The sequence below is a fragment of the Puccinia triticina genome, chromosome 14A (assembly GCF_026914185.1).
Source record: "Puccinia triticina chromosome 14A, complete sequence".
NCBI classification, from domain to species: domain Eukaryota; kingdom Fungi; phylum Basidiomycota; class Pucciniomycetes; order Pucciniales; family Pucciniaceae; genus Puccinia; species Puccinia triticina.
Window position 1 is genome coordinate 3,265,676 of NC_070571.1, and position 27,231 is coordinate 3,292,906.

Here is a 27,231-nt window from a genome sequence, read left to right on the forward strand (position 1 = left end):
TTATGGCTCAGTGGTCGAGAATTGTAGATGCTAGATCACATAGAAAACAAGGAAGGTTGGTGACAATCAATTTTCCTCTTCCCCTACAACTCATGAAGATCAGAACAAGGGGTGGAATCGTAACTCACGTCTTCATAGAAGTCAAGCATTTTTTGGGGGAGCTTATCTCGAGCAACCTCGTTGGAGACCCATGAAACACGTCCATTTTTCCTGATGTGGAAAGGTGGGATAGAATATGAGCCTTGATGCTGTTTCAAAGACGAACAAAACTGTCAAACTAACCATAGTAGACAAACGTTGATGACGTTATCCGCTTTTTCTCGGGATTTTTGCGAGGCATTGTCGTCATTGACGCTGGGCTTCTCAATTGTTCGAACGCTGCGAATCAGATCCTATGCGGAAGATGGGCCAACGATGGTTAGTGAACGAAAGGAAGATGAGACACCAGGTCTCTGGCCCGGCAGAACCAAAATAACCTACCTCCCAACTCGGTAACTTTTTGTGTTTGGCATGCCATTCTTCTGCATCGACTGACTCCGCTTCAGAGGCCTCTGACTCCGATCGGACAGACTAAAAAGAGGGGACGGTATGAGAAAAACGAGATGATGATAGAGTGTGGGCAGACCTCACTTTGCGATTTTTGACACTGTCTCGATCGGCTTTTGTAGGTCCACCAGTGCCATTCTTTCGAAGGGGTGCGATTGTTGAGGTGATCTTGTCTTGAGACAATCGCTTGCGTTTACGGCTCTTTTGGTCGTCATCGTCATCAGATTGGTCCGAATTAGCTGCTTTGGCAGGTTTCTTGGCGGACTTGGCAGATGCGTCTGATTTCCGACCACTACGGATGGAAAGCGAGTACGAATAATCGAGTAAGCATGAGGAAGTATAGTAGTTACTGTGGGCCCGCTGGAACGGGACTTACCTTTTAGAGATTTCGTCCACACCATGGGCAAGTCGGTATTTCTTTAAAAGCTCAACCGCTCCCGATAAGTTTTCCTTTGGTTCCCAAGTATCATCATCTGACTTGTATCCCTTCCAACCGACTAGATATTGAATCTCGCCTCTCTGAGAATTAAGACTGCATCAGTTTGACCCGAAGGGGTAAGGAGAGAGGTGAAATCATGCGATAGAAATATAGCAAAAGGAAGGCTACTTACTTCTTTTCTGTGTTTTTTGATTGTTTCAACTTCATATTCCTCTTCTTCTTCCTCTTCACTCCCGCTGTCTTTCTTCTCGTCTTCCTCATCAGAGTTCGCATCGTTAGGCGGTTTTGAGCCATTGCTTTTACTTTTAGATTTTTCCGCAGACTTCGATTTTTGACGAGCCGAGGTTTTACTATCAGATTGTTGACTACCGCTCGAGGGACTCAGATCGCGTTCGCGACGTTTCTTGCTCGAGCTGTAGGTAGAAGCTGCCGAATTGCGCTTTCCCTTTCCAGGCATTATGAGAACCGAGTGCGATAGTGCGACGAAGATGCGGATGAGCGTGAAAAGCCAGAAGTGATTTGGTCTGGAAGGGAGCCGCGCGCGAACTGGAGACGGTCCACCAGCCGAAGCTTCGGCGCGCACCCGAACTCCATTAGTTGCCGGGGCCCGGGGGTACTTCCGAACTTACACCACGGGTCGTCGCGAATGTCAGTTGGACATACAGCAATGTTATGCGCTCCGGTAGGCTCCGGTAGGCCCAACTTTTGGGCTGCTGATTTCAGCCTCAAAGCCTGTATGGCTCCTCTATGCTAGGAATGGAATCATAGGAAAAACTCCAGCATCTTTGTTTTTAACGGGGGTGAATTTTAAAAGGTGTGTTTTACAAGGTACAAGGCCTTGTAAAATTACACATCTATGGTGTTCAAAGTTGATTTATGCATGCATAAATCATAAATTCATAAATCTTTTTCAGGGGGATTACATAATCAAACCCGCGCAATCCCCTGCAAAGAACAGTTTATGAATTTATGATTTATGCATGCATAAATCAACTTTGAACACCATAATTGAGGGGGTGATGTGTAATTTTCCAAGGAGTTTTCCAAATTTTGACCTTGTAATGAAAGCCCTTGCAATAAAGGCCTTGTAATTTCCATATCAGATTTTCCATGTGTACTTTCACAAGGTATCTTTTTGCAAGGGGTGACCTTAATTTTACAAGGCAAATCTTGAAATAGCAAAACACCTTGCAAAACTCACCTTGTAAAAATCCATAACAGCGGTTACCCAGGACAAGGTTTCAAAAAAAAATTACAAGGTCATTTTCCCCACCCCTTCCGTTTTTTATTTATTTAGAAAAACAACTTCCTCAAACTGTCCAATGTGCCTACGTTAACTGGGTGCCTCCCGCTGACTTGGGATCTTACAGTTTATTTTGTCCCACAAGGTTGTAAGACCCCTTTGATTTAACTTTGTAAGAGCTGGTGCTCTTCACTGGGATAGTGAAAATGGAACAGGGGAGGTGTGGTCTCAGCAATTTCTGACACTCACAGTTGGGATGAATTACATAGGCCTAGCTCAGAGAGACAGTCAGTTGGGTTTGGTTCTTTGCTATAACTAGATAAAAGATAAAGAGGGAAAGAGACAAGATTGGAAAGCTCACCAGCTAGCTCAGAGAGAAAGTCAGTTGGGGTTTGGTTTGCTGAGCTAGGAACAACGGTGGGCCGCTACGCTACACTACGCTACAGGGCCACTTAGCGTTAGCGTAGCGGCAAAAAGCGCCCGCTCATTTTGAGTAGCGTTAGCGCGCTGTTAGCGCCGCTACGCTGCGCTACGTTTCAGCGGCGCTAACAGCGCGCCAATTGTATGTTAGTGTTAGCGCGCCGCTACAGTCACTACGCTACGCTACGCTGCGCTACAGCGCTTTTAGCGGAAAAAAAGGCCTTTTTTTCAGCTGAAAGCACTGTGGCGTACCGTAGCCCGCGCTCTTTTGCGCCCTGCGTGTGTAGCGTTAGCGCAATTGCGCGCATCTGCGCTAACGCTACGCTAACAGCTAAATTAGCTGCGCACCCTTTGCGCGTAGCGTTAGCGCAGAAAGGCGCAATTCCGCTAACGCTACGCTAAAAGTTAGCGGAATTCCGCTACGCTACGCCACGCTAACGCTACGGTTAGCGTAGCTGGCCCACCGTTGCTAGGAAGGGGAGGAGGCAGCAGGACTATGTGGCCTGAGTTGGGTCTTGTGAAACCCAAGGTGCATGGTTCTTACAACCTGTCAGCCTACGTGATGCCAAGGATATTATCCTTCTAGCTACACGTGGTGCAAAGCAAAAGATTAGAGTTATAAAACTCTAAGACAAGGTTATAAGGGTTAATTCCAACGTAATTGTTGGGAATTATGGCGTAAGAATAAGGCAATTTGGGCCAATTTGGGCCAATTTGACGTAATAAAATGAATATAATTAATTTTAAAGAGGGGCCTGATAAATCAGGGGTGTTTAATCCCTCTAGAATGAAGAACTGGGGCCTGTAAACAGGTGTGGTTTAAATCCCAGAAAGAAATGGCAGAGAATCTCAAGAGAAGGGGCTTAAACTTACTAGTATAAGACCCTAGAGGCACTTGAGGTTCTTCAGGCGTGAAGTTGGGCAGTTGGAAGCGCTCAGAGGAGGTAATCTTGAGGGCAGGGTGGTTACTGGGCAGCTTCAGGGCGGAAATTGGGGCTAAAAATCACGAAAGTAGGTATTTTACCTGGCAAATCACAGGCTAATGAGGCTGTTGAAGGCGGGTAAAATTCTAATAGGTAATGTAAAGCTGGGGAATCTCCTTTTGGGCGGAGAAAGGGCCCTTTATATAGCCTAGGCAGGCCTCCAGGGGCGCCCAGGGGACATGGGGACACTTGTGGGCGCATTCTGAGGCAATTTGGTTGCGCTAGAAGGCGCTGTGGGTCGTGGAACCTTGGGGCTTGGATACAAGGGTTGCCAAGGACCTTTTACAGAGGTTCTGCGTGATTTTACACGAGCCTTACACGTCATGGGGGCTGGTTTGGGGGTTCTGTGACGCTCATTTCCGTGAAAATGTGCCACAGAAGGTACTAGAACTGGCTTCTGTGTACTAGTACACGTGTAAGCAGTGCTTTATACATGTTCTGGAGGCGCTTATTGATTGCTCCAGTTCATTTGACCCCTTCTACATATTTACTACAGTTGTAATTTACGTGTAGTGAGGCTTGGGAGAAGCTGGGGCGCTTTCTAGTGTCTCCTGTGCACGCTGCAAGAGCTCTTTTCAGTCTAGAATGTTTTTATATTGAATGACGTGGTAATTACATCTTGTTTGGTGATTAATTACATGTGTACAAGCCCTATAACACATGTAATATTGTTATTGGGGCGTATTCTGGTCCATTCTTACTTATTGGTAACCTGAGCGCTTTGGTTGCGGGCTAGTTTATGCATTATGCATATATTTACACTAGGAGCGCGGGCTTGAGCTCTAGGCAACAAAGCACGCGGGCTTGGGTGCGCCACGCAACAAATAAAGCTATCTTTTGAACTGTACACAACACCTCAGTTACGTCACTGAAAATGGTTGTAAATATATGTACTTATATATATATGTGCATACAAGTGCATCCACGCGGGGCGTGATGCACTTGCGTAAACTTTGAAGTTAGTTTACACAAGGAAGGGATAATAATTAAGGGTACATGTAAGTGAGGTACCCTAGGTTATTTTACCCGTAGAATCAGAATCTTTCATAATATTTTACTTATTAATTACACAAAGCTAAGTAATTAATTATTTATAAGTGTTTTTAATGTTTTTTGCGTAGTTTTACATATGTAAGAGTAATAATGTCTCTTTCATATGTAAAACTACTTTTCATATTTTATTTGTATATTTTTATGTCACGGTGGCTCTGCCATAGTAGCCAGCTGACACAACCTATGAGGAAAAAATCACCTTTAAGGCCCTAAGTAACCCAGTTGATAGGGGAATTCAAAGTTGGTTGGTTCCAAATTTCATGGACTTTTGCAAGCTGGTTTCAAGACTTTTCTTTGACACCAACTGGCAAAAACAAATCAGGAAGGCTTCAGGAGCCAAGTACAATGTGACTTGCATGTGCTTTTGATACTCTGTGTTCAAGATCTGACTTGAACACTGAATTGCAAAAGTGCATGCAAGTTGCACCTGGCCAAATTTGAAACCCCCTCATGTAGGCACATTGGGCAGTTTGAGGAAGTTGTTTTTCCAAAAAAAATGGAAGGGGCGGGGGAGAAATTACCTTGTAATTTTTTTTTGAAACCTTGTAAATTTAACCTGGGTAACCACCAGCAATGGGTAGTTACGTTACATTACATTATTCACGTAATTTGGGTAACATAACTACCCTCATTACCCGCAGCTGCCCGTTACGTTATTTGTAACGAGGTCTTTGCAGGCCTTGCGCGTAACGTAATGGGCTCTTTTTTCAGGTTGTTACTGCGCATTATCCACCAGATAACGCGTAACGGGCCAAAATTGGCCGTTATCAGGCGTTATCTGGCGCTCCGCAGGCGCCAGTAACGTAACAAACATCAATATTTTTCTGGCATCTTGCAGCAGTACCGTAACGCACTGCCGTTACAAATAACGGTAACAATAACAGCTGAAAAATTGTTACGTTACTGTTGCGTTACTGTTATTGGAAACATAACTACCCACTGTTGTAACCACTGTTATTGATTTTTGAAAGGTGAGTTTTGCAAGGTGTTTTACTCTTTCAAGATTTGCCTTGTAAAATTCAATTTTTTTTCTAAAAATGTGTAATTTTGCAAGCTCATTTTCTTACAAGTTCACCCCTTGCAAAAAGATACCTTGTGAAACTGCAAATGGAAAATGTAAGATGTAAATTTAAAAGGACTTTCATTAGGGGGGTTCTGTGAGCCTGAGTCTCCATAGTGACAGCAGGACACAAGGAAATGAGGGGGGCAACATTTGGATTTATTTGGATAAAGAAATTGCAAATATTAGAGAGAAAAAGAAAGAAAGAGAAGAAGATCTGAGAGAAGATAAGCAGAGTTTCAATCATAATTCTGGTGGGTACTATCTTCCACTGGCAATGCTACCTCCTTAAGGGAGTGCTGCCAAGCTGTGCTAGAGAGTGCAACAGCCTCTTTTCACCAAGGAAACGTGGAAGGCCTCTGAATTAGACAAGTCTAATCATTAGAATTCTCTGTAGATAGTCAAGGTTCTTTAAAGGGAAACCTATGTGGTTTTTTTCTTAGAAAAACCACAGAAAAAGAAGGATAAGAGTATGAAGATCCTTTGGTAATGAGCCTAGGTCAAGATAGGTGCAGACCTGTGATCAAAGAAGAGCAAAAGATAGCAGGGAGAGGGAGCAATCAAGGAGACACAGATTTTTACCTCTGAGATAATCAAGGTTCAGTGAAAGAGTTTACTTACTGTCAATATCCTAGGCACATGTGACAGTAGGTATACTGAGAGTGTTGTAATCTCTTTGGTGGTGATCCTGGGGTTATCTGGGGTGTGGTTCTGGTGTGCTGAAGTATGTGGTTCCTCCAGCTCCATGGGGTATCCTGACTTTGGACATTTCAAAGTTGGATGACATAATCACACATGTACATGTGGTTTGGAGCGCTCAGGCGCGCCTACACAATGCTGCTGCGCATGCGTGTCACAAACCACAAACTCTATGAAGGAGCAGAGATATTGGAAAGTTTTCAGTGGACACTAAGGTCAAAATTGTATGAGGAATCAGAATATGAAGTCAAAACCACCTTAAATCTTAAGTTTTTAAAGATATAAAAATATTTAGGTATAAAATGGAGATAGAAGGCAGTTTTAGGTCAACTGTATTGACTCTAAGGCTGACAGGTTCAAAATTGGATAAAAACTTTCTGGTGGAGCATTAAGAAATTTCTTGCTGGTCCTCCTTTAGGGGATCAAATCACCACCAGAAATGGTAAACCAATTCTGTTCATCCAACATGGACCATAAAAATTTAGACAATCCAGTTGATAAACTCCACACACCAGCGGCAGCAGTAGGCAGATACGTTACTATACGTTACAGAGCCCCTTTCCAATAACATAACCTTTTTTTGTTATTTTTATTTTTATTTTCAGATTTTGATATTGTACCTATTTTTGTAGGCCCTGTAACGTAGTGTAACTATTTGGTTTTTTACATTTTTTTTCTGAGAGGAACGTAACTTTGAGACAAATTCATTACCTGTAAAATAATTCTCAGTGTTACGTTACATGTAACTGCAGCTTGGCCTGCAGTTCCAGCGGGGTTGGCACAAGGATTCGAACACGCGACCTCTGCGCGCGGGCGCCTGGGTAGCAAATGTCAGAATCTCAATCTCGACTGTGGCCAACGCCGCCACAGCTCAAAGCTAGCTGCGGAGTATTGTTATCTTGGAAGAACTCAGCCATCCCTGAACCTTCCTCATCTCGTCCGGAACCACCAGCGTCCGATACACACCAGCGAACGACAGCGACTATAATCATCAGTCTCAATTGTCCGTTGACACGAGGTCACCTGCATCTTGGACCAAGAGTGGTGGTAACTGGTTCTCTCTCTTATCTTTCTTGTTTCTCTTTGTGTTTGTTTCATCTTTACTGACTCACTTTTCCTTAGTCTCTTGGCCTTGTTTGTTTGTTTGTTTTGTTTTATTGTTTTTCTCCTGTGTTGTCTTGTGCTCAACCTCGCGGTCCTTTAGGTAGTTTCTATTTCAGTTTTCTTCTGTTTTCTCTCTTTGTCATCTCACTGAAATAAATCCTTTAGTTTCGCCTCTTAACCTCTTAGATTTACAGTCTCGCAGCGACGAAACATCTAAAGGACCTCGATGGCAGACAATGACAGCAACCCGGCAAAGACCAACATTCCCGTTCTCACGGAGACCAATTTTCTCCAGTGGTCAATGCGGATGAAGGCCTTTCTTCGCCATAAGAGTTTTCTCAAGTATGTCCTCGAGCCACCCGTCGACCTAGCAGGAGCAGCGGCAGCGCAAGTAGCGACCAAGCACGCCGAAGTGGTACACATTCTCATGAGCCACATCAGCGAGCCTGTGTTTGAAACAGTGATAACTCCAGAAATCGCCGAGTCTCCCTTCAGCATCTGGTCCAGCATCAACACTCGATACGCCTCTGCCTCCGTAAATAACAAAGGTCGTGTCTGGCTCCGCTTCATGCGATACGAGTATCGCGGTGTCTTATCCGACTTCATCGCGGACATGAGAAAAATGCTCAACAAGATCCGCATGGTCAGCCTAGGTGTCCCTGATGACATCCTGAGCTTCTCAATTCTGGCCAAACTGTTGGAGGATCTTTATCACCTGGTCGATAATATCATTATGAACAAGGTCATATGCGAAAACCCAACCGCTGTACTCGCCAAGCTCCAAGAAATGGTTCACCTGACCGCATCAAGACAGACTAAACCAATCATCAAGCCAACGTCCATGCCAGTTGAAGAAGGTGCTGCATCCGCTCTAATGCATGAGTCGTCCAAGGGAGGAAAAGGAAAAGGCCGGAGACCACCTCCGAAAATCAAATGTGATCCCGGTAAGCACAACCCGGCGGCCACCTCTCATGACAAGGCGCACTGTTACCAGTTGCACCCGAATATGCGCCCGGCATTGTGGGGTACTCCAGCTCCTCCCACTAAGCTTGCAACTCCAGCTACCCAACTTGTCGAAGTCAATGACGGCCATCAATCCAAAGTCTCTGCGTTCCTGGTTGAAGCGCCGGCTAAACCCATTGTAATGGACACCAGAGCAACACATCACATGGTCAATGATCCCAATGTGTTTGTGCACTTCTCTGACACAAACATCTGAATCGCAACAGGCGGACATCTAAACTTTCTCCATGCCAAGGCAATCGGGTCCGCTACCTTAGTCAATCAGAGTGGTCAAAAACTCACTCTTGATAACGTCCTGTTGGTCCCTGATCTGATTCAATGTCTCTTCTCAGTTCCTCGGCTTTTTGAAAAGAACCTGATAATGAACAAGACAGACAACGATGGCGTGGAGGTAGTGATAGATGGTGTTTTCAATATTGAAGGCTCTGTCAAGAATAATCTCTTAGAGCTTCCTACTTCTCATTTTGATGCAATTCAGTCTCATTCTTGCTATCTCTCAAGCCCAGTCTCACCAGACTGGCACGTGCGCCTAGGTCATCCTAATCCAAGGTATCAGAAGATCCTTGTACCTGAGTCCACTACTGCAGAGTGTGAGGTATGCAAGATATGCAAGTTCAAGTCGTTACCCTTTGACAGCAAGTTCAAGGAAGCCACAAGGGTCTTGGAGGTATTACATCTGGATTGAGTTGGACCCTTCTCAACACGCTCAATAGCTGGACATCTGTATTTCTTGACGCTGGTTGATCAATACAGCGGGTTCAAATCGGTTAAATTCCTGCGATCCAAAGACAAACCCTTCGAAAAATTCCTGGAATTTTGATCTCTTGCGGAGTCACAAACCGGAGCCAAGCTCAAATTTATCCTGTCTGATGGCGGGGGCGAATTTGTCAACAAGTCATTTAAAAATCTCTGTCTGACCGATGGTCTCACACATCATATTTCTCCGGCATACAATCCACAAAATAATGGTTTGGCTGAGAGAACAAATCAAACAATCCTCGTCAAAGCCAGATGCCTCCTGGTCCAGTTGCGCTTACCCAGGTCTTTCTGGGCAGAAGCAGTCAAAACTGCTACTCAGCTCTCCAATCTAAGCCCCTCGTCAACAAGGAACTTTGTGATTCCGTACACTGTTTGGACAGGCCAATCTGCGAACCTGGATGTCCTTTGACCGTTTGGTTGTTCGACCTATTCCTTGATTCCAAAGGAGAGACGTACCTTCAAGCTTCTGCCGACTGCTGAAAGAGGAATCATGTTGGGGTACAAGAATGATTTCTCATTGTATCATGTCTACCAACTGGGTTCTGGAAAAATATTTTGGGTTTGGAATGTGAAATTTGATGAGACAGTGTTTCCGGGATTAAAAGATCAACCGCTGGAATCCGAGGAGGAACTGTTTGATCTCTCGGAAGACTCTGCTGATCAGGAAGATATACTGAAAACAACGTCCAATTCTCACTCAACGGATGTATTGCAAATTCAATCCAAACCCAAAAAATTCAATCCAAACCTGAAATTTCAATTGGAACTGGTGGTGCCATCTGTCGACAACAGCAATCTTATAGGTTTTAGTAATCAGAACTCGGTAGAAAAAGCCCCTAGAGACATCAGCAGCGCTATATCCGCGGATAACATCCTATCAGTCAACCGGCAAGGCAATGCCATCCTTGTGTATCTTGCAGAAAATGTTGAAGATGATACTCCAACGTCATATGTGCAGGCTATTAATTCTCCAAATTCAACTCTGTGGAAGCGGGCTATTGAGAAAGAAATCACTAACATGAATGACCATGAAGTGTGGATTGTCGTGAAGAAGGACGATGACCAAAAACAAATCAATTGCACCTGGGTCTTCAAGGTTAAGAAGGACCATCTCAATATTCCTGTGGAGTTCAAAGCGCGCCTCTGCGCACAAGGCTTTCAACAGGTCAAAGGACTGGATTATTTTGATACCTACGCGCCAACGGGGAAGATGGTCTCGCTCAGAATGCTTATCATCTTTGCACTAAAGCACAATCTCTTGTTCCATCAAATAGACATCAAGAGTGCGTTTCTCAATGCGCCGCTCAAGGAAGACTTGTACCTTAATCCCCCCTCCGGCGTTGCTGTTCCTCCGAATCATGTTTTAAAGCTGAAGAGGCAATGTACGGTCTGAAGCAAGCTCCAAACGCGTGGCATCATACATTAACTACGTGGCTGTTCCAGATTGGGTTTCGGCGATGTGATGCGGAACCTTGTGTTTTTTGGCGGAAAGGCAAATTCTTGTACCTGCATGTGGATGATCTTGCTATCTTTAGCAAGGATCCGGAAGTATTCAAGAGAGAGGTAAAATCAAAATTTCAAATCAAGGATTTGGGAGAATCCAGCCTCCTTCTAGGAATGAACGTTGCTCAGGAGCCAGGCGCGGTAACACTGTTGCAAAGGCACTACATCAATTCGCAGCTGGAACGGTTTGTACTCTCACACCTGTTTCCGGCGTCCACTCCAATGAAACCTGGTGGTCATCTCGTTCAGGCTTCTAATGCGGAAAGGATTGCTCACCTTGAGTCTGGGAACAACTATTGATCTCTTATGGGGGCTCTCAATTATCTAAGTGTTGTTGGAGAGTGAGCTCGAGGAACCAATACTTTTCATCAGAATGTGAGCAGAAAGACATATATAGGCTATGTACAATAGCTGTGACAGGCGTCGCAGTTGAGCTCTAAGACAGTGTCACAACATCCCCCCCCCTCGACAAGAAACCAGTACTGAAGTAAGAAGAAAGAAAAGGAAGGAACAGAATTTTTTTTTTTAGATATGTGAGACAGTTAATTGTTAAAACCTTGGATTATTGCGCCGCATTTAAAATGTGCCGATTTTCCTAGAGCTTTTGTGAGAATGTCTGCAATCTGCTCACAACCCGGGATCCATTTGATGTTTGTCTTCTTCTCGTACATCGCCTGATTGGTGATGTAAAATTCGCGCTCTATGTGATGGGTTCGCTTATTGGACGCGTCCTCGCACCCAATCTTTACCGCTGACTGATTGTCACAAAAGATTGTTACTGGGAAATTAACACCTATTATGTTGCTCAGAAGATTCCGTATCCATAGCGCATGCCTTGTAGCATGTCCAAGCGCCATGTATTCAGCTTGGCAGGTTGAGCTGGCTACCGTGACCAACCTGCGTGATACCCACATCACCGGCGCACCGTAGAGGTGCATCATGACTCCGTAAGTTGACCTAGAGTTTGCCCCTCCCCAATTCGCGTCCACAAAACATTCGACCAGGCTATCATCAGAATTGTTAGGATGGATCCTGAGAGGAGTGGTCTTTGTCTCCGCAAGATATCCAAGCAAATGCCGCAATCCCCTCCAGTGTATTTGGGATGGGTGGCTGGAGAAACGTGCAAGGTAGTTTACACTGTATGCAATGTCTGGCCGCGAGCCCACCGCCACATAACTGAGGCTTCCTATTGTTGACAGGAAGAGTGAGCTGTTGATACCCGCGACTGTTGTGTCTGTGTTTGCCGTGAAACCCTCAGGTAACAGGGATTGATTTACTGTTACGCCGTCCCAGTGTTCTTTGAGGATTTTCTTGATGAGGTGTGGTTGGGTCAGTTCAAAACCAGCGGCGCTTCTAGTGATCTTCACGCCCACCATACTAGTTAGGCCTTTGTTCCACTTGATTTCTAGACTCCCTTTTAGTTGACTTTCAAGTAGTTTCAGAGCGGCATCCAATGATCCGGTGACGATTCCGTCGTCTACGTGCACCCAGATGATGGAGCGGTCCTCCTTGTGACTGAGTGTGTAGACGCTGGAGTCGTAATAGCTCAAGACGTAGCCAAGGTTAGCCAGTGTGCTGCTCAGGTGTTTCCACCAACATCGAGCCGCCTGTTTTGTCCCGTACAGCGCGCGGCGTAGGAGGCATGCCTCATTGATTTCGACATCTAGACCTTCTGGGGCTTGGACCCACACTTCCTCATCAATTGGGGCATTCAGGTAGGCAGCAACGAAGTCAAAGTTGTATATCGGCCAGTTGTTTTTGGCTGCTATAGCTAGTAGAATCCTCATCGATGTGAATGTAGCAGTCGGGGAGAAGGTATGTGCAAAATCCGTACCTTCTTTCTGACTGAATCCTTTTGCAACATATCGAGCTTTGTATTTGATGGAACCATCAGGGTTTTTCTTTCTGGCAAAGACCCATTGTGCTCCTAACCTCCGCCGGTTCTTCGGGATTTTTCGCACACTCCAGACGTTCTTGCGCTTTAGATTGTCCAGTTCTGTGTTAATAGCTTTCTTCCAATGTTCCGCTTCCGGGGATCGCATTGCTGCTTTGAAAGTGGAAGGTGTAGTCTCAGATTCGTCAACACAATTCTCCTGGCATTTGTCAACCATATTTTCTTGTAACTCAACCAGCTTCTCTTGACTGAAATCATTAAGGACCAGTTTGTTAGCCTCTGGGATGTGATCGTTAGATATTGCCTTCGTAATTGGGTTGCGTAGTTTGTCGTCTAGAGGTTCAGATGACTTCTCAGATGGTAGTGCGTTTCTCCCAAAATCAGCCCAGGTAGACGATATAAGTTTCTTAGACATTGGCAACCAGAAAGTCCATCCCTTTGATTCCGGGAGATGACCGACGACTAAACCCTCAATGGCCCTGTCGTCTAACTTCTTCCTTTTCTCAGGAGCAACCAAAATGTATGCGCGGGACCCAAAGACACGTGTGCGGTCCAGCTGAGGTTTATCGCCAAAAAAGAATTCATACGGTGTCTTGTCTCCAGTGACGCGGTTGGGTATCCTGTTCAGAGTCCACGCTGCCCACTGAAAGGCGTACCCCCAGAATTCCCTGCCCAGTTCGCTGTTGTACAAGATACTTCTGCCCATGTCTGATACTGTTCTGTTGTAACGTTTGGCAGCGCCGTTCTGGAAGTGATGGTAAGGCAAAGAGCGCTCCGCCACAATGCCTTTTTTGGTGAGGTATTTGCCGAAAGCCTTCGAATCAAATTCACCACCATTATCTGAGCGTAGAATCTTGACTTTTGTTCCCACCTGCGTCTCCCATTGAGTTATGATCTGCATAAGCATTTCTGCGGCTTCACTCTTGTTCTTGAGTATGCGTACTTCACTGTAAGAAGTGAAAACATCACGGACAGTGAGCGCATACTTTCCTCCTGTCACAGTTGGTGTGTCAAAGGGACCCATTAGGTCTACACATACAACAGAGAGTCGCGCAATACACCGCTTTGTTGGTCCCAGCGCGGATGTCCTAGTAGCCTTGCAAATAGAACAAACGGGGCACTTGATGGATCCCGCCGGCATCTTCTTTGGTAGCCCGTATCCTAATTGTAGCTTAACTAACCTTCTGATTTTCCTTAAGCTTGCGTGTCCAAACAACCTGTGCCAGAAAAGCAGTGTTTTCTCATCACTGGTCAGTTCTTCAGGGTTCCAAGTAAACTGACTGTGCTCTACTAGGTTTGGTGACTTGAAGATTGTATTGGCATCAATTGAGTGTGAAAATTCATTACACGCAGAAGAGGAAAGACAGGTTGAGGTGGGTGGAATGGCAGCTCTGATAGGAATAGGGAGGGGCCAGGTGTTGTTGCACGGATTGAATGTGCTGCGTAAGAGAACACATCCAGTCTTTGTAATCAGATCGATTGAGTCAAAGTTCCCGTTTACCGCAAAGAGAGCATTAGATTTCTTGAATGCGGCTAAGGACAACAGAGTCAAGCGAGCACGCTCACAGTAGTAGACCCGCTTAACTACGATGGTCGCCCCGCTCGTCCCAACAAATTTCAAGGTACCCATGCCTGTAATGTAGTCACATGCAGAGTCAGTCGCCACTTTGACAGCAATGGGCTGACTGAGCGTGGTGAAGTCGTGTAAGGCGTACCTGTCACCTGTTACATTGTCAGATGCCCCTGAGTCCCAGATTGCCTCTTGGCCGTCGCGTTGAAGAATCATTTCCCTCAAGTTGAACCGTTGGCCGGATGGTTCTGCCAAAAGCTCCTTGCCCTCAAAAACGTATTCTGCGTCCGCGATTTCTTCGGCAAAAAGGTCCGGGTTCATCTGTCTTGCTTCAACGGGCTTCTGAGGTTGTTTCTGGGTGTTGGCTCTGGGTTGAGGTGGGCCAGGGGCTCGCAACGTTGTAGCAGCTCTAGATTCAGGTTGGATTGGCTTGATGTAGGGTATTTTGTTGAAATTGTAAGTGATTGAGCAGGGAGGGAACGTAATCTGACTTCCAGGGCGTTGGGGAATTGGTCTGGGGTTTGTGTTGTTCTTTCAACTGGAGGGGCAGTTTGGGGAGATGTGACCGATTTTCTTACAGATGTAACAGCTCGGCGGTTTGCTCAGCGCCATTGCCGACACATCAACTTCGTCTTGAGATCCTGAAACGGGTCCTGAATCGATACCTGAAACAATTTTTGAGGCGCTAGATTCAATTCCGCTAGCTAGAGAGATTTTCAAAGCGCTTGAGTCCAATCGGCTCGTCTTGGATGAAAGTTGATGCTCCGCGCGCGCAGCCTACCAGAATCTGAGTATGTCCCCAGAGGTTGGTAACTCGAAATCGTGAGTTTCCATGAATAGGTCAACCTTTTGGTCAACAGTGGGGCCGAGGTGATCTCTGAGATTGCCTTGGAAGATGAAGCTGATGATAGTGTCCCAGGTCAGTTCCACGCCTTGTTTGCAAAAGGTTCTCACACATCGATCAACTGCCGAGATTGCCTCTGCGGAGCTAGTGTAGTCGGTCAGAGAGATTTTCTTCAGTAGTTCCCACGTGTGAATCTGTTTTGCCCGGTTCACAATCCTGAATTTTGATACGAGGTGTTTGTACACCTCCGCTGAACTGTTGAAATCCACAAGATTGTAGGAGAGATCAGCGTGCACAGATGAATGTATGAAACCGCGAGCTATCTTCTCATGGTATGGATCCGGAATTGTGTCTTCGGTAGGGGTGAAGAAATGCTGATTATGGAACCGTTCGAAAGCTGTCAAACGAAGGGCGTCTTCCCAACGGCGTACATTAGACCCGTCCGGTTTGAGAAGATCTTCGGAGTCAAGTTTGTTGATTGCCGCATTGATAATAGCTGAGATCTTGTTGTCCTCGTTGAGTCCTCTTCGTTTTTGTGAGTTTTCTTCATCGGCCAAACGACAAGCACAATCCTCCTCGCGCCGGGCCCGGTCCTCTTGCAGACGAGCTAAATCAAGCTCACGCTGAAATCGCATTTCCGCCACAAGGCTGGCGAAGTCTGCTGATTCTGGCTGTTGTGGATGGGGAGCCGGCGCTGTTGTTGTGGCTTCTTCCAGGTGTGGAGGTGGTTTGGTTCGGCGCCAGTTGGTCAAGGATGATCCAAGAACTCGGCCGGTCAACCTGGGTCTGAAGGTTGTCTCCTCGGGCATGTTGTCTGAGATGTCTCGACCTTTGCCTTTGTCCGCGGCCGGCGACAGTGGTCCTTCGTCGCGTGAGGTGTTCGAGGGAATGCGACCAAGTCTCTTGGTGAAGAAATCGTTCGACGTGAGTTGGGGACCTAGAACGCTTCGCATTGTTGGGTTTTTGGGTGTCGTGCGGTCAACAGTCCGTAGGCCAGGTATCGCGCCAAGGCGAGGTTTTGGGTACAGGCGTCCGGAGGGTGGTTTGTTGTCTGACATCTTGAGTTTGCTTGTCAAGGGTTCGACCAATCGGGGAAAATAAAAAATAGCAGGTTGGGTTGAGGTAGAGAGAGAAAAAAAAAAAAAAGGGGAAAGTTGTCCACGGTCGGCGTAGGCGTTCCAAGGTTGAGTGGAGCCAAACCGCTCTTGCTGGGTCTTCTCACTAGGTTTAATCTTAGTTTACTTTTCTCGCAGCGGCGTCATAGCTATGGGTGATCAGCCCAACGCAAATATCTGCAGGATATTCACCACAAGCTCGCTTGAAGATTGGTAAACTAAGAATCTACCTGTGAGTGTAACCGGACAAGAGTAGGATTTACTGTGAACCAACTCTTCCAAGGTCAAGTTTGGTCGGATAATCGGAAGAGAAAAAAGAAGATTTTTTTGTTTTGTTTTGTTCGTTTGATTTATTTTGGTTTTATATTTTGTTTAGTTATTTTTATGTTGAGATTGTTGATGAAGAGTTGAAAGAAAAAAGGAAAAAAAACAGTTCAAGGGTGTGTAGGAGAGATGGGCTCACCGGCGGACTACGGTGACTCGTCAGGGATGACTACAATGAGGGGTGATTGATGATGCTTGTTTCTAAAAGGAAACTACTGATTGATGATATCTTGTCCTCAGGCCGGCTGCGGGTGGTTTTGTTTTTGAAAGAGATTTTTTGAGCTACTCCAGCGAGAGGCTCATAACCTGTTGGAGAGTGAGCTCGAGGAACCAATACTTTTCATCAGAATGTGAGCGGAAAGACATATATAGGCTATGTACAATAGCTGTGACAGGTGTCGCAGTCGAGCTCTAAGACAGTGTCACAACAAGTGTAACAACGCGGCCTGATATTACGTTTGCCGTCAGTTCACTATTGCAGTACCTCAATAATCCAGGGACGCTTCATTGGGAAGCCGACGTTCAAGTTTTTCGCTATTTGAAGGGGACCAGGGATATCGGCCTCAAGTTGATCAAACCAACTACCAATCAGAATGAATTAGTAGGCTATGCGGACGCCGACTGGGCGCCGTGTCCGGAATCTTGTCGATCTGTGTCTGGCAATCTTGTGTTGCTGAATGGCAACATAATTTCTTGGAAATCTAAAAAACAGCCAACTCTATCCTTGTCCTCCACAGAAGCAGAGTAAAAGTCTCTTGGCGACATCACCAAGGAGATTATTTGGATTAAAAGGCTTCTGAAGAAAATCTTCATCATCAAAATTCCGGGGCCAACGAAGATCTTTGATGACAACCAAGGCGCTATCGCACTGGCAAAAGATCTCAGCAATCACTCCAACTACAAGACCAAAAATATGCATCTGCGGCATCATTTCATTCTTCGGGAGATCAAGATCAAGGCAATTACAATCAAATATGTGCCTTCACACATGATGTTGGCCGACTTTCTCACCAAAGCCGTCGGTAAGGTCTCAATTAAAAGAGCCCTACAGGGCCTTCAGCTTCTGTGCTCATTGCCTGTTCGGCAATGAGCAAGTGGGTGTGTCAGAATCTCAATCTCAACTGTGGCCAACGCCACCGCAGCTCAAAGCTAGCTGCGGAGTATCGTTATCTTGGAAGAACTCAGCCATCCCTGAACCTTCCTCATCTCGTGCGGAACCACCAGCGTCCAATACACACCAGCGAACGACAGCGACTATAATCATCAGTCTCAAGTGTCCGTTGACACAAGGTCACCTGCATCTTGGACCAAGAGTGGTGGTAACTGGTTCTCTCTCTTATCTTTCTTGTTTCTCTTTGTGTTTGTTTCATCTTTACTGACTCACTTTTCCTTAGTCTCTTGGCCTTGTTTGTTTGTTTGTTTTGTTTTATTGTTTTTCTCCTGTGTTGTCTTGTGCTCAACCTCGCGGTCCTTTAGGTAGTTTCTATTTCAGTTTTCTTCTGTTTTCTCTCTTTGTCATCTCACTGAAATAAATCCTTTAGTTTCGCCTCTTAACCTCTTAGCAAAAACATCAAGCCTGCCATTGCCAGCTATAAGGCTATGTACACTTTCTTGAACACCACAATAATGTAACATAATATCAATTGCCTTAACAGGTATTGTAACTTAAACCTCTTTATCCAATTTTAAAAATTGGATACCGTAACCCCGTCACCAGTTATTGATAACTGGGGGGTAACGTAACTGAAAAAGTTATGTTACAGGCAGAGTTATCCAAATGGATAACCTATCTGCCCACCGCTGCTGGTGGTGCACCCCTTCTGATGAATGGTCAATCATCAATTGGAATACAAGGGGATACACAAACAACACTGCAACAAATCCAATACATGTATTTGTATTCCCCTGTATTGCATCATATTGTATTGCATATACATTGTATTTGTATTGTATTGCTCATCCAATACAATAGGCTGTATTTTTGCATTTTGTATTGCCCCCCTCATATGTAATGTCTTTTGGATTGGCTTGGTCAATACATTTTATTTGGACTGTATTGTATTGTATTGTATTGGGGGGGGGGGGGGGGGGGGAAATACAATACAAATACACTAAGTCATTTTGTATTTGCCAAGAAATCCAATACAACATATATGCATATACAATACATGTATTGGATTTGTTGCACCGTTGACACAAACCACTCAATGACTGACCTGGCTATCAAGTGGATACAACTCCACTCCCACTCCACTTGATGACCAACCATCATCAAGTGGATACACATGATTGAAAACCCAGCTCACTACACTTGGTGACTTAGAACTGGGTCCAGTCATTGAGTTGATACATACACATCACTCAATGACTTGACCAGGTCATTGAGTGGATACACATCACTCAATGACCAGACCGGATCATTGAGTGGGTACACATCACTCAATGAACCAGTCCGGTAATTGAGTTGATATACATCACTCAATGGTAGTAGAGATGGAATATGGCACCTGGGTACCTGTGGTGGGTGCGGGTAACCCCCTATTTTTTCACAAATTCCTCACACCCGCACCCGCACCCTCACCCGGCACCCTCCATGGGAGGTACCCGGTGCAGAGGGGGAGTTACCCGGGTACCCGGGTATCACCTTTGACAGCCGGCTGACCGGTCATTGAGAGGTTGTAGCACCTCCAATGAACGGCTGACCGGTCATCAAGAGATTTTATCCTCTTCGATTGCCGGCTGTCCTCTTCAATGACCGGTCAGCCGGTCATTGAGTGGTTCTATCCTCTTTGATGATTAGTCAGCCGGTCATCAAGAGGTTTTATCCTCTTTGATGATTGGTCAGCCGGTCATCAAGAGGTTTTATCCTCTTTGATGGCCGGCTGACCGGTCATCAAGAGATTTTATCCTCTTTGATGGCCGGCTGACCGGTCATCAAGAGGTTTTATCCTCTTTGATGGCCGGCTGACTGGTCATCAAGAGATTTTATCCTCTTTGATGGCTGGCTGACCGGTCATCAAGAGGTTTTATCCTCTTTGATGGCCGGCTGACCGGTCATCAAGAGGTTTTATCCTCTTTGATGGCCGGCTGACCGGTCATCAAGAGTTTATCCTCTTTGATGACCAGTCAGTCAATCATCAAGAGTGCAGCCTCTTCAATGAACAGACAGCCGGTCATTGAGAGGTTTAATCCTCTTTGATGACCGGTCAGTCCATCACCAAGAGGTTGTATCCTCTTTGATGACCAGTCAGTTGGTCATCAAGAGGTATCCTCTTCAATGACTGGCTGACTGGCGGGTACCCGCCGTCCTCCCCACCAGAATTCTGTACACCCGCACCCGCACCCGTCACCCACCGGCGGGTGCCTGTAGGACCAAACGGGTACTGGGTACCTGGCAACAAGTACCTGTTTGCCGTCTCTAAATGGTCGGGACCGGGTCATCAAGTGGATACGCATCACTCAATGACCGGACCAGGTCATTGAGTGATGTGTATCCACTCAATGAACTATCTGGTAATTGAGTGATGTTTATCCACTTGATGGCCCGGTCCTGGTCATTGAGTGATGTGTGTATGTATCTACTTGATGACTGGGTTGGTTATGGAGTGATGTATCTACTCAATGACTGGGTTAGTCATGCAGTGTGTATCTCTGGTGTGTACTCCAATCAATGGCCGGTGGTGACCAGCCATGGAATGGAGTGTATCAACTGGATGACCATGGTGGTGAGGTGTATGTACAGTCACTGGACAGAAACATTGGTATCCCCACCAGGGGAGATATGTTCCCACTCCCCAGGGAGTGCCAGAGCTGAATTTTATGTGAGTTTTGGTTGGATGTGAGCCTGATGTGGATTATTAACTCATCCCCAAAATAGTAAATTGGATGGAGAAGTTAGTGAAAATTCAGTCACAATTGATTTGGAAGTCAACACAATTTTGTGTAGAATTCTTTTGTTTTCTATGTACAACTGTAGGAAGAAATATGATGAAATGATATTTCACCAAATTCCAACTCATCAATTGCTCCTGTCTACTGATTTTTAAGGATAGCAAAGCAAAATTCCCATTCTCAAAAGTAATTCCTCCAAAAAAATGGGTTTCTTGTAATTCACATTATATGCCCTGATTTACAAAATTAAACAAAAAGTTGACTTGGTATTATTGGGTTTAGATTTTTGGAATGTGGTAATGTTGCAGTCATTGAAATTGAAACCCATTTTCTTGGAAATGTGGGAATTAATTTGAATTTGGCTGATAAAAATGACAAAAAACTGTTTTAATAGGGTGAAAGTCTGAGTTAAGTCAAGGTTGGATTGTGGTGCCAATTCACTTTGGCCATATATCCTGTCCTCCTTACAAAAATGATCTAGTGAATTTTGTATTTTTTTGCTTTTCAAAATTCACATGTGCACATGCAAGTTAACCTTTTTGCACTTTGCTAATAGTCACCCTGATGTACGCGCGTACATTGAGGTGGAAATATCACAGGATGGGCTTTTCACAACCACATGAAAAGTAAAAAATTTGTTTTGAGACACCAATTGTCCCCCTGATGTACGCGAGTACATGAGGGGGAAAAAATCACAGGCTGGGTCTTTCACATCTCCATGGAAAGGACACACTGGTCATGGAGCCAAGAAAGGACTATATTCTGGATGAGTTCTGGATGAATTATAGATGAGTTCTGGATGATTTTTTGGCAATTTATGGTTTATTTCAGGATGATTTCCAACTGATTTCCACGCTGACTTCCAGTCTTGTTCATACCTATTCAATATTGCTTTACCAAAGGCCTCCAGCACAGTTATGGAAAAAAGTTACGGTGAGGCACTCCCTGGGGAGTGGGAACATATCTCCCCTGGTGCCCCAAAAGCTCATTCTAGAAGGCCAACCCACAAACTTGAAGTCATGATGATTCAAGAATGAGTGTGTAAAATGACTTCAGAAGAATGAATATAACAAAATAAAAAGTATTTGGAACATCACAAAATCTACAAAATTGCTTGCATTAAATGACAATTTTGGAAAATCTTCAATACCATTCCAAAAAAATAATGGATAATCAGAATCAATAGATTGACATGTGAAATGAATGATAATAAATGAAAAATGAAGTCCAAAATCCATTATGATATTTTGTGGGCAGTGAAAACTCATCAAAAAGTACAAAACTGCTCTACAGCCAACATAATCCAGTGGTTGATGTGTTTTCACTGCCCACAAAATTTCAGAATGGATGTTGGACTTCATTTTTTCATTTATTATCATTCATTTCACATTTCAATCTATTGATTCTGATTATCCATTATTTTTTTGGAATGGTATTGAAGATTTTCCAAAATTGTCATTTAATGCAAGCAATTTTGTAGATTTTGTGATGTTCCAAATACTTTTTATTTTGTTATATTCATTCTTCTGAAGTCATTTTACACACTCATTCTTGAATCATCATGACTTCAAGTTTGTGGGTTGGCCTTCTAGAATGAGCTTTTGGGGGGTACCAATGTATCTGTCCAGTGACTGTATATATTGATGGCCAGTGATGGCCGGTGTGGAACTTCTACTCAAGGCGTGATCTGAGCTTGGAAGGGAAGATAGCAAAACTAGGTAAGTTTGAGCTATAAGGTTCTTGAAGGGTTGCCTTCCTTAAGTAAACTCTGGAAGAATTTTACACTAAGAATTTAGTGTGGCGCAATCTACTGAATTATTCTATTATCTAGCTATTTCAGAACCTAGGAACCAGGTTTTGTGCGCATAAAGAGAGATTTTATAATTTGACGTGATTGAGTTTGTTATCAAGGACAAGTTATATTTATCAATTTCTAAATTTATGATCTAATTCTTAACTATGATGATCTAACTATAATAAAGTGATGAATGCGTAAGTAATTTCTTAATATTACTATTTAGTGCAAGCATGGGGAAAAAGGAAACAGGAAGGGGCAAGGAAGGCCTCCTTTTATAGATGAAAACTTGTCTGAGAGTGGTTTTGGTGATGTGCAATAATGTATGTAGTGTGAAATATGATAACATGGTGTGAAAAAGAAATTAATGTAGTGTGAAAAGAAATTAATGTAATTTGAAATAAAATGACTACTTTGGGAAACATAATCACGTCTAAGATGAGATTTAACAACATGTGAAATGTAAATCTTTGAGGGGAAATCTGTGTGAAAACAAAAAAAGCAGAAGTGGCTGTGCGCCTAGTATGAGTATGAATCTTTGTGTGAAACTGATGTTTTACTGTGCTAATTTGTGGCGTCATTGATTCCTGCTGAGTGGACTATTACAGGTTTTCTGGGTGATAAAAAGACGTGAAATCTGAGAGAAAAGATTTAATGTAAAGTATTTGTACTTGATGTATTTAATATGTAGTTTATGATGTACTTTATAATTTAAAACTATACTATCTTGATGTTGTTGATGGTTGATTGATCTCACCACACCGGTCAAGCCCGGCCATCAGGTCATGAGACCTGGGTATCAGTGTGTTTCCATAGGTGAGCCAACTGTAAATTTTTATGGTGGCCTATATTTATCTTAATTTCAATCTTGTGTGCGCAGCATATCTGGTGGGACAATTAAAAATTTCTGGTGAAATCCAATTGTGAACCCTCCTATTACAAGGTCAAAATTTGGAAAACTCCTTGTAAAATTACACATCACCCCCTCAATGTGTAATTTTACAAGGCCTTTTACCTTGTAAAATCAACCCATCCCATTTTTAACTTTGGGGCCTTGCGGGTTGCACCATTGGAATCCTGGAGTGATTTTATGTCAAGCCAACCCTTTGCCGCACATCCCCCCTGCCCCTGTGGCCGGCCCGGCACCCTCCTCGATCTGACCCAGCCGCCTGAAGGGGTTTCAACTGCCTGTACAGTGAATTTGCACAGGCCTGTGGCTGAAATGCAGAAATCATTTTCAGCCACACAAGCCCACAAGCTTTTCTAAAATGGCTGTACTTTCAGACATTCTGCGGATGTCCAGCTCTTGTGCTGCAGCAAGCATCCACTGGATGGCACTTTGGATGTGTGATTCTAGAAGTTTCCCCAGAATGTATGTGCCGGATGCTGACTCGGATCACCAAGTGATACGGGTGGGTTTGCGGGTGCTCTAAGCCGGTTGGTCCTTGACCAACCAGGCTAGGACCAGCCTGCGGCTGCTGCTGCTGTGCAGTCCACGAGTCGCCTTGCGGGTCTCCGCGCCTAGCCGCCTGTGCCACTCGCCGCTCTGGCGCGGTGAGTCGTCTCCATCATTGGCACGCCCTGGACTAGGCCCACCTCCCGCTGTGCTCCCGGTAAGCAGGCATAAATAATAGTTTAAGCTTATAAACAGAACTTTTCAAGTATTTTCATAAAGAAAAGACAAAACATTAAGCAGATCAGTTCAACTTTGTTGCAATATGTACCCTTAGCTTGTTGTCTTCTTGACTGCTCTTTTTGGAGATTGCGCATCAGGAAGCCAGCCCATTTTGACCTAAGGGAGGCTGATGGCTTTGAACAATCAGGTGCAGCAGGTAAGTTTCTAGTTGGCAGAAAAGTAAAGCAGATTCCGCTTTTTGAATAGACGAATGAGCTCGTGAGTCAACTGTCAAGACTCTTGAAGGCCACCAGTCAAGTACATAACAAGCAAGAGTCATTGACTGGGGACTCTTCAACAAGCCTTGGAGTCACCCTTTGCCTTTTCCACACGAGTTCAATACTGTGAAGGGCCATCAGTGATTCAGATCCCATCATTGATGGCCCTGGGACTGGTTTCAATGCATTTTTGAACTATGTGACACTCTTTCTTGTAAAATTAGTCTTCCTGGGTGCACACCAACCCCCATTTGCAGGAAAAAGGGCGTGTGTGCGGGGCGGGCGCACCGAGGCGCGCCATGGGGGGTGGCGCCGATAACCATACTGGCAAATCCCCTCCATTTCCTCTTTGGTGCTCCCCTTGACGGCGTCCGGCACATGTGACGAGGAAACTCCACCCTCAAATCACTGGTTTGATATGATTTCTGGGATCCCTTTCTTCACCAAAACTGGATCCCTAGGAGCTAGGCTACTAGCACTAGTTATTTGGTTATGGGTTTGCATTTTGGATATCAGACTACTGGGAGTTTCAGCATTAGGATGTCATAATGTATCCGCTTTAAGAGCAAGGTTTGGCTGGGTGGAGAAAATCTGTGAACCCTCTACCATCCTTCTTTGAGACTGCTGTACATTTGTGTATGCATGCATAAGGTGTCCCAGCGGACCGCTGGGACGCATGAGCTCCCTCAACGGGATGGGAGGAGGGGCTTATGCTCGATATGCCTTATGGGCTCCACCCTCTCTGCGGAGGGGAGCCCTTGTCTCACATGAGGTTCATCCTCACCAAAAGGGGCCCTTGCCCAAGTAGAAATGAATGCTCAAGGGGTGGGGACCCAGCCCACTCTCTCCGGCTCAACATGGCGGGATCACCAGATTTCTGGAGGGACAGACAGTCCAGTTTGCATTACTATGTAAGAACCTGATTTTCATCCCTAGCGGTTCCACGCCACACACATCTGGCGGAGGAGTTCTTTGGCTTCGGCTGTCTCGGCCGGCGAGTATGGCTGGATGTAGCGCTCGTGGGATCGGGCAATCCATCGGCCGAGGTCGCAGATCTCCTCGAGGGGAGCGCCAAGCGCGACGCGCAACGAGGCGCCGCCGACCCGCAAGGAGTGTCCGACGGGGGCGGTGAAGCCGCCGGGCGACCAGACTTCCTCGAGCCGTTCTCTCACCTCGTCCTTGGTGAGGTGGTGTCGTGTGCCGTCGATAAAGTAGCCAAACAGAGAAGTGGCTCTCCGCCCGGCCATCCTGGCCTCGTTTAGCCGGCGTCTGAGCGCGGCAACCGGACACAACATGTTGTTTATCGCACGCAGTTCGAGCTCTTCGTCCATCCCGGGATCGCAGGTCTTGGGGCCACGTAAGCTGAGAATGGCCCGCACCTCAGCTTGGTCTTCGGAGAAGGCGACGTCGGTGGTCAGCAAGGAGGAGTGCCGATTGATTCGTCCCTGTGAGCGTTCATAGGTCACTTCCGACAGTCGCATTATACCCCAGAAAGCGACGAGGGCTAGATCAAAAATCGCGGCGTCCTTGGGGCCTTGTCCAGAAAGAGTGGAAGCTAGGGAGATCAGGTGGGACAGAGTGATTGGAGTCTTTTGGGGCTTCACTTCGATCTCTTTGTCCATCTTCTTGGACGCTCGTAGCATGACTTCAACCCGTAGCATGCGCGGGTATACCACGTTGTGATATTGGTGCCATGCCTGGATTCCAGAGAGGAACTCTGCCAAAGTCTTCGAGGACACTTCCTGGGGCTTCCGGACGCCGTAAACCCGACCGGCCCAGAAGACGAACCCCTCGATGTCATCGACCGACGCCGGAAGCCGGAAAGGGACCGACGAGGTGGCGCGTTGGTACTCCATGAACTTCTCAACTGCGGCGTTGTAGCTCCGCAGCTCGGATGGCTCGAATCCTCGGAGCAACTGGCGTTCCATTGGGCTCGGATTGAGCGCGAGATCGCCGTTGGCGGTGAAGGCCCTTAGCTGGGTGATATCCATTGAAGCTTTGGTGGGGTTGTTTGAAGGATCGGCTGAAAAGTACATAGACTCCAGTTGGAACGGGAAGAATATTGTGAAATATGCGGATGCCTGGGGAGCAAGATGGGGACGGAAAGGTCAAAGGTTTATATGCCCGAGAGCAGGGATGAAACACTGAGAGGAATGGGGGAGAGCCTGGGCCTGCCTGGGCGTGTTTCAGGGTCCAGAAGGTGGCGTGGAAGGGTCCCGGCGATGGCGTTCGAGGGCCAAGTGGGTGCTACAGTCGAGGACTCGAGGAGGGTCTTGCATCGGTGTATGTAAATTTTAGAATTTGCACTCGGTGGAGTCCTTCGACGAGGATATCCCGAGGAATCCTCGTGGATTCCCCGTACACCCTACCATGCCCCCCACGACTTCTCAACTACCCCTACAGGGGGGTTCCAAATTTGTAGCTTAACACAAGCCCCTCGTTTCAGAGGGAGGCGGGTGAAACACCGCCGGACGCCTCTCGGTGAGCGAGCCTCTTCCAGAGGCTCGCTCCGCGAGGCGCCCCCGGCGCGCCGGTCCCCCGGCCCCTGGAACGAGGGGATTGTGTTAGGCTAGCCGCACACCACGGGTCGAAATTTTTGGGTGGCTGCCTGCAGTGGGCTTTTTTTTTTTGTTTTTTTTTTTTTAAAGTGCTATTGATTTCACATACCGCACTCTTTATCTGCTATGGGTTATGTATATACATCAAGTATCTTCTAGAGTATTGGAAAGTAACTATGGTATTCAAAATTGCATATGTCACTGTTTACATAAAATCATAAAGCCAATTTTGGCTGGGAGATGTCAGCTTGCATGAAACTTAAAGTGACATCTCCCAGCCAAAATTGCAGTTTATGATTTTATGTAAAAAAATCTTTTTGAATACCATAAACGTCGGAAAAACCATATGTTAACAGAGCCTATAACATGTGAAACTATTGTGTATAGAGATAAAATGAAGACAAGAAAAATTGAAAAAGAAAAAGGAAAGCATGACAGGAGGAAAAAACAGAAGAGCTCAGGATTTTTGAATAAGAGGAAGACTTAGGAGGAAGAGATGAGACCATCCGCACCAG

General features: G+C 45.6%; 1 protein-coding gene across 1 annotated transcript; it reads right to left on the bottom strand.

Annotated features, from left to right (window-relative positions):
- Window positions 1-26,194, bottom strand: PtA15_14A317 (uncharacterized protein; the record flags this gene model as incomplete). Its single annotated transcript, XM_053163020.1, has 7 exons — window positions 1-30; window positions 129-210; window positions 283-392; window positions 481-570; window positions 631-838; window positions 923-963; window positions 25,763-26,194. 7 exons carry the CDS (start codon window positions 26,192-26,194, stop codon window positions 1-3), a joined length of 993 nt encoding a protein of 330 aa, XP_053026988.1.
- Between the last annotated feature and the right edge of the window lie 1,037 nt (window positions 26,195-27,231).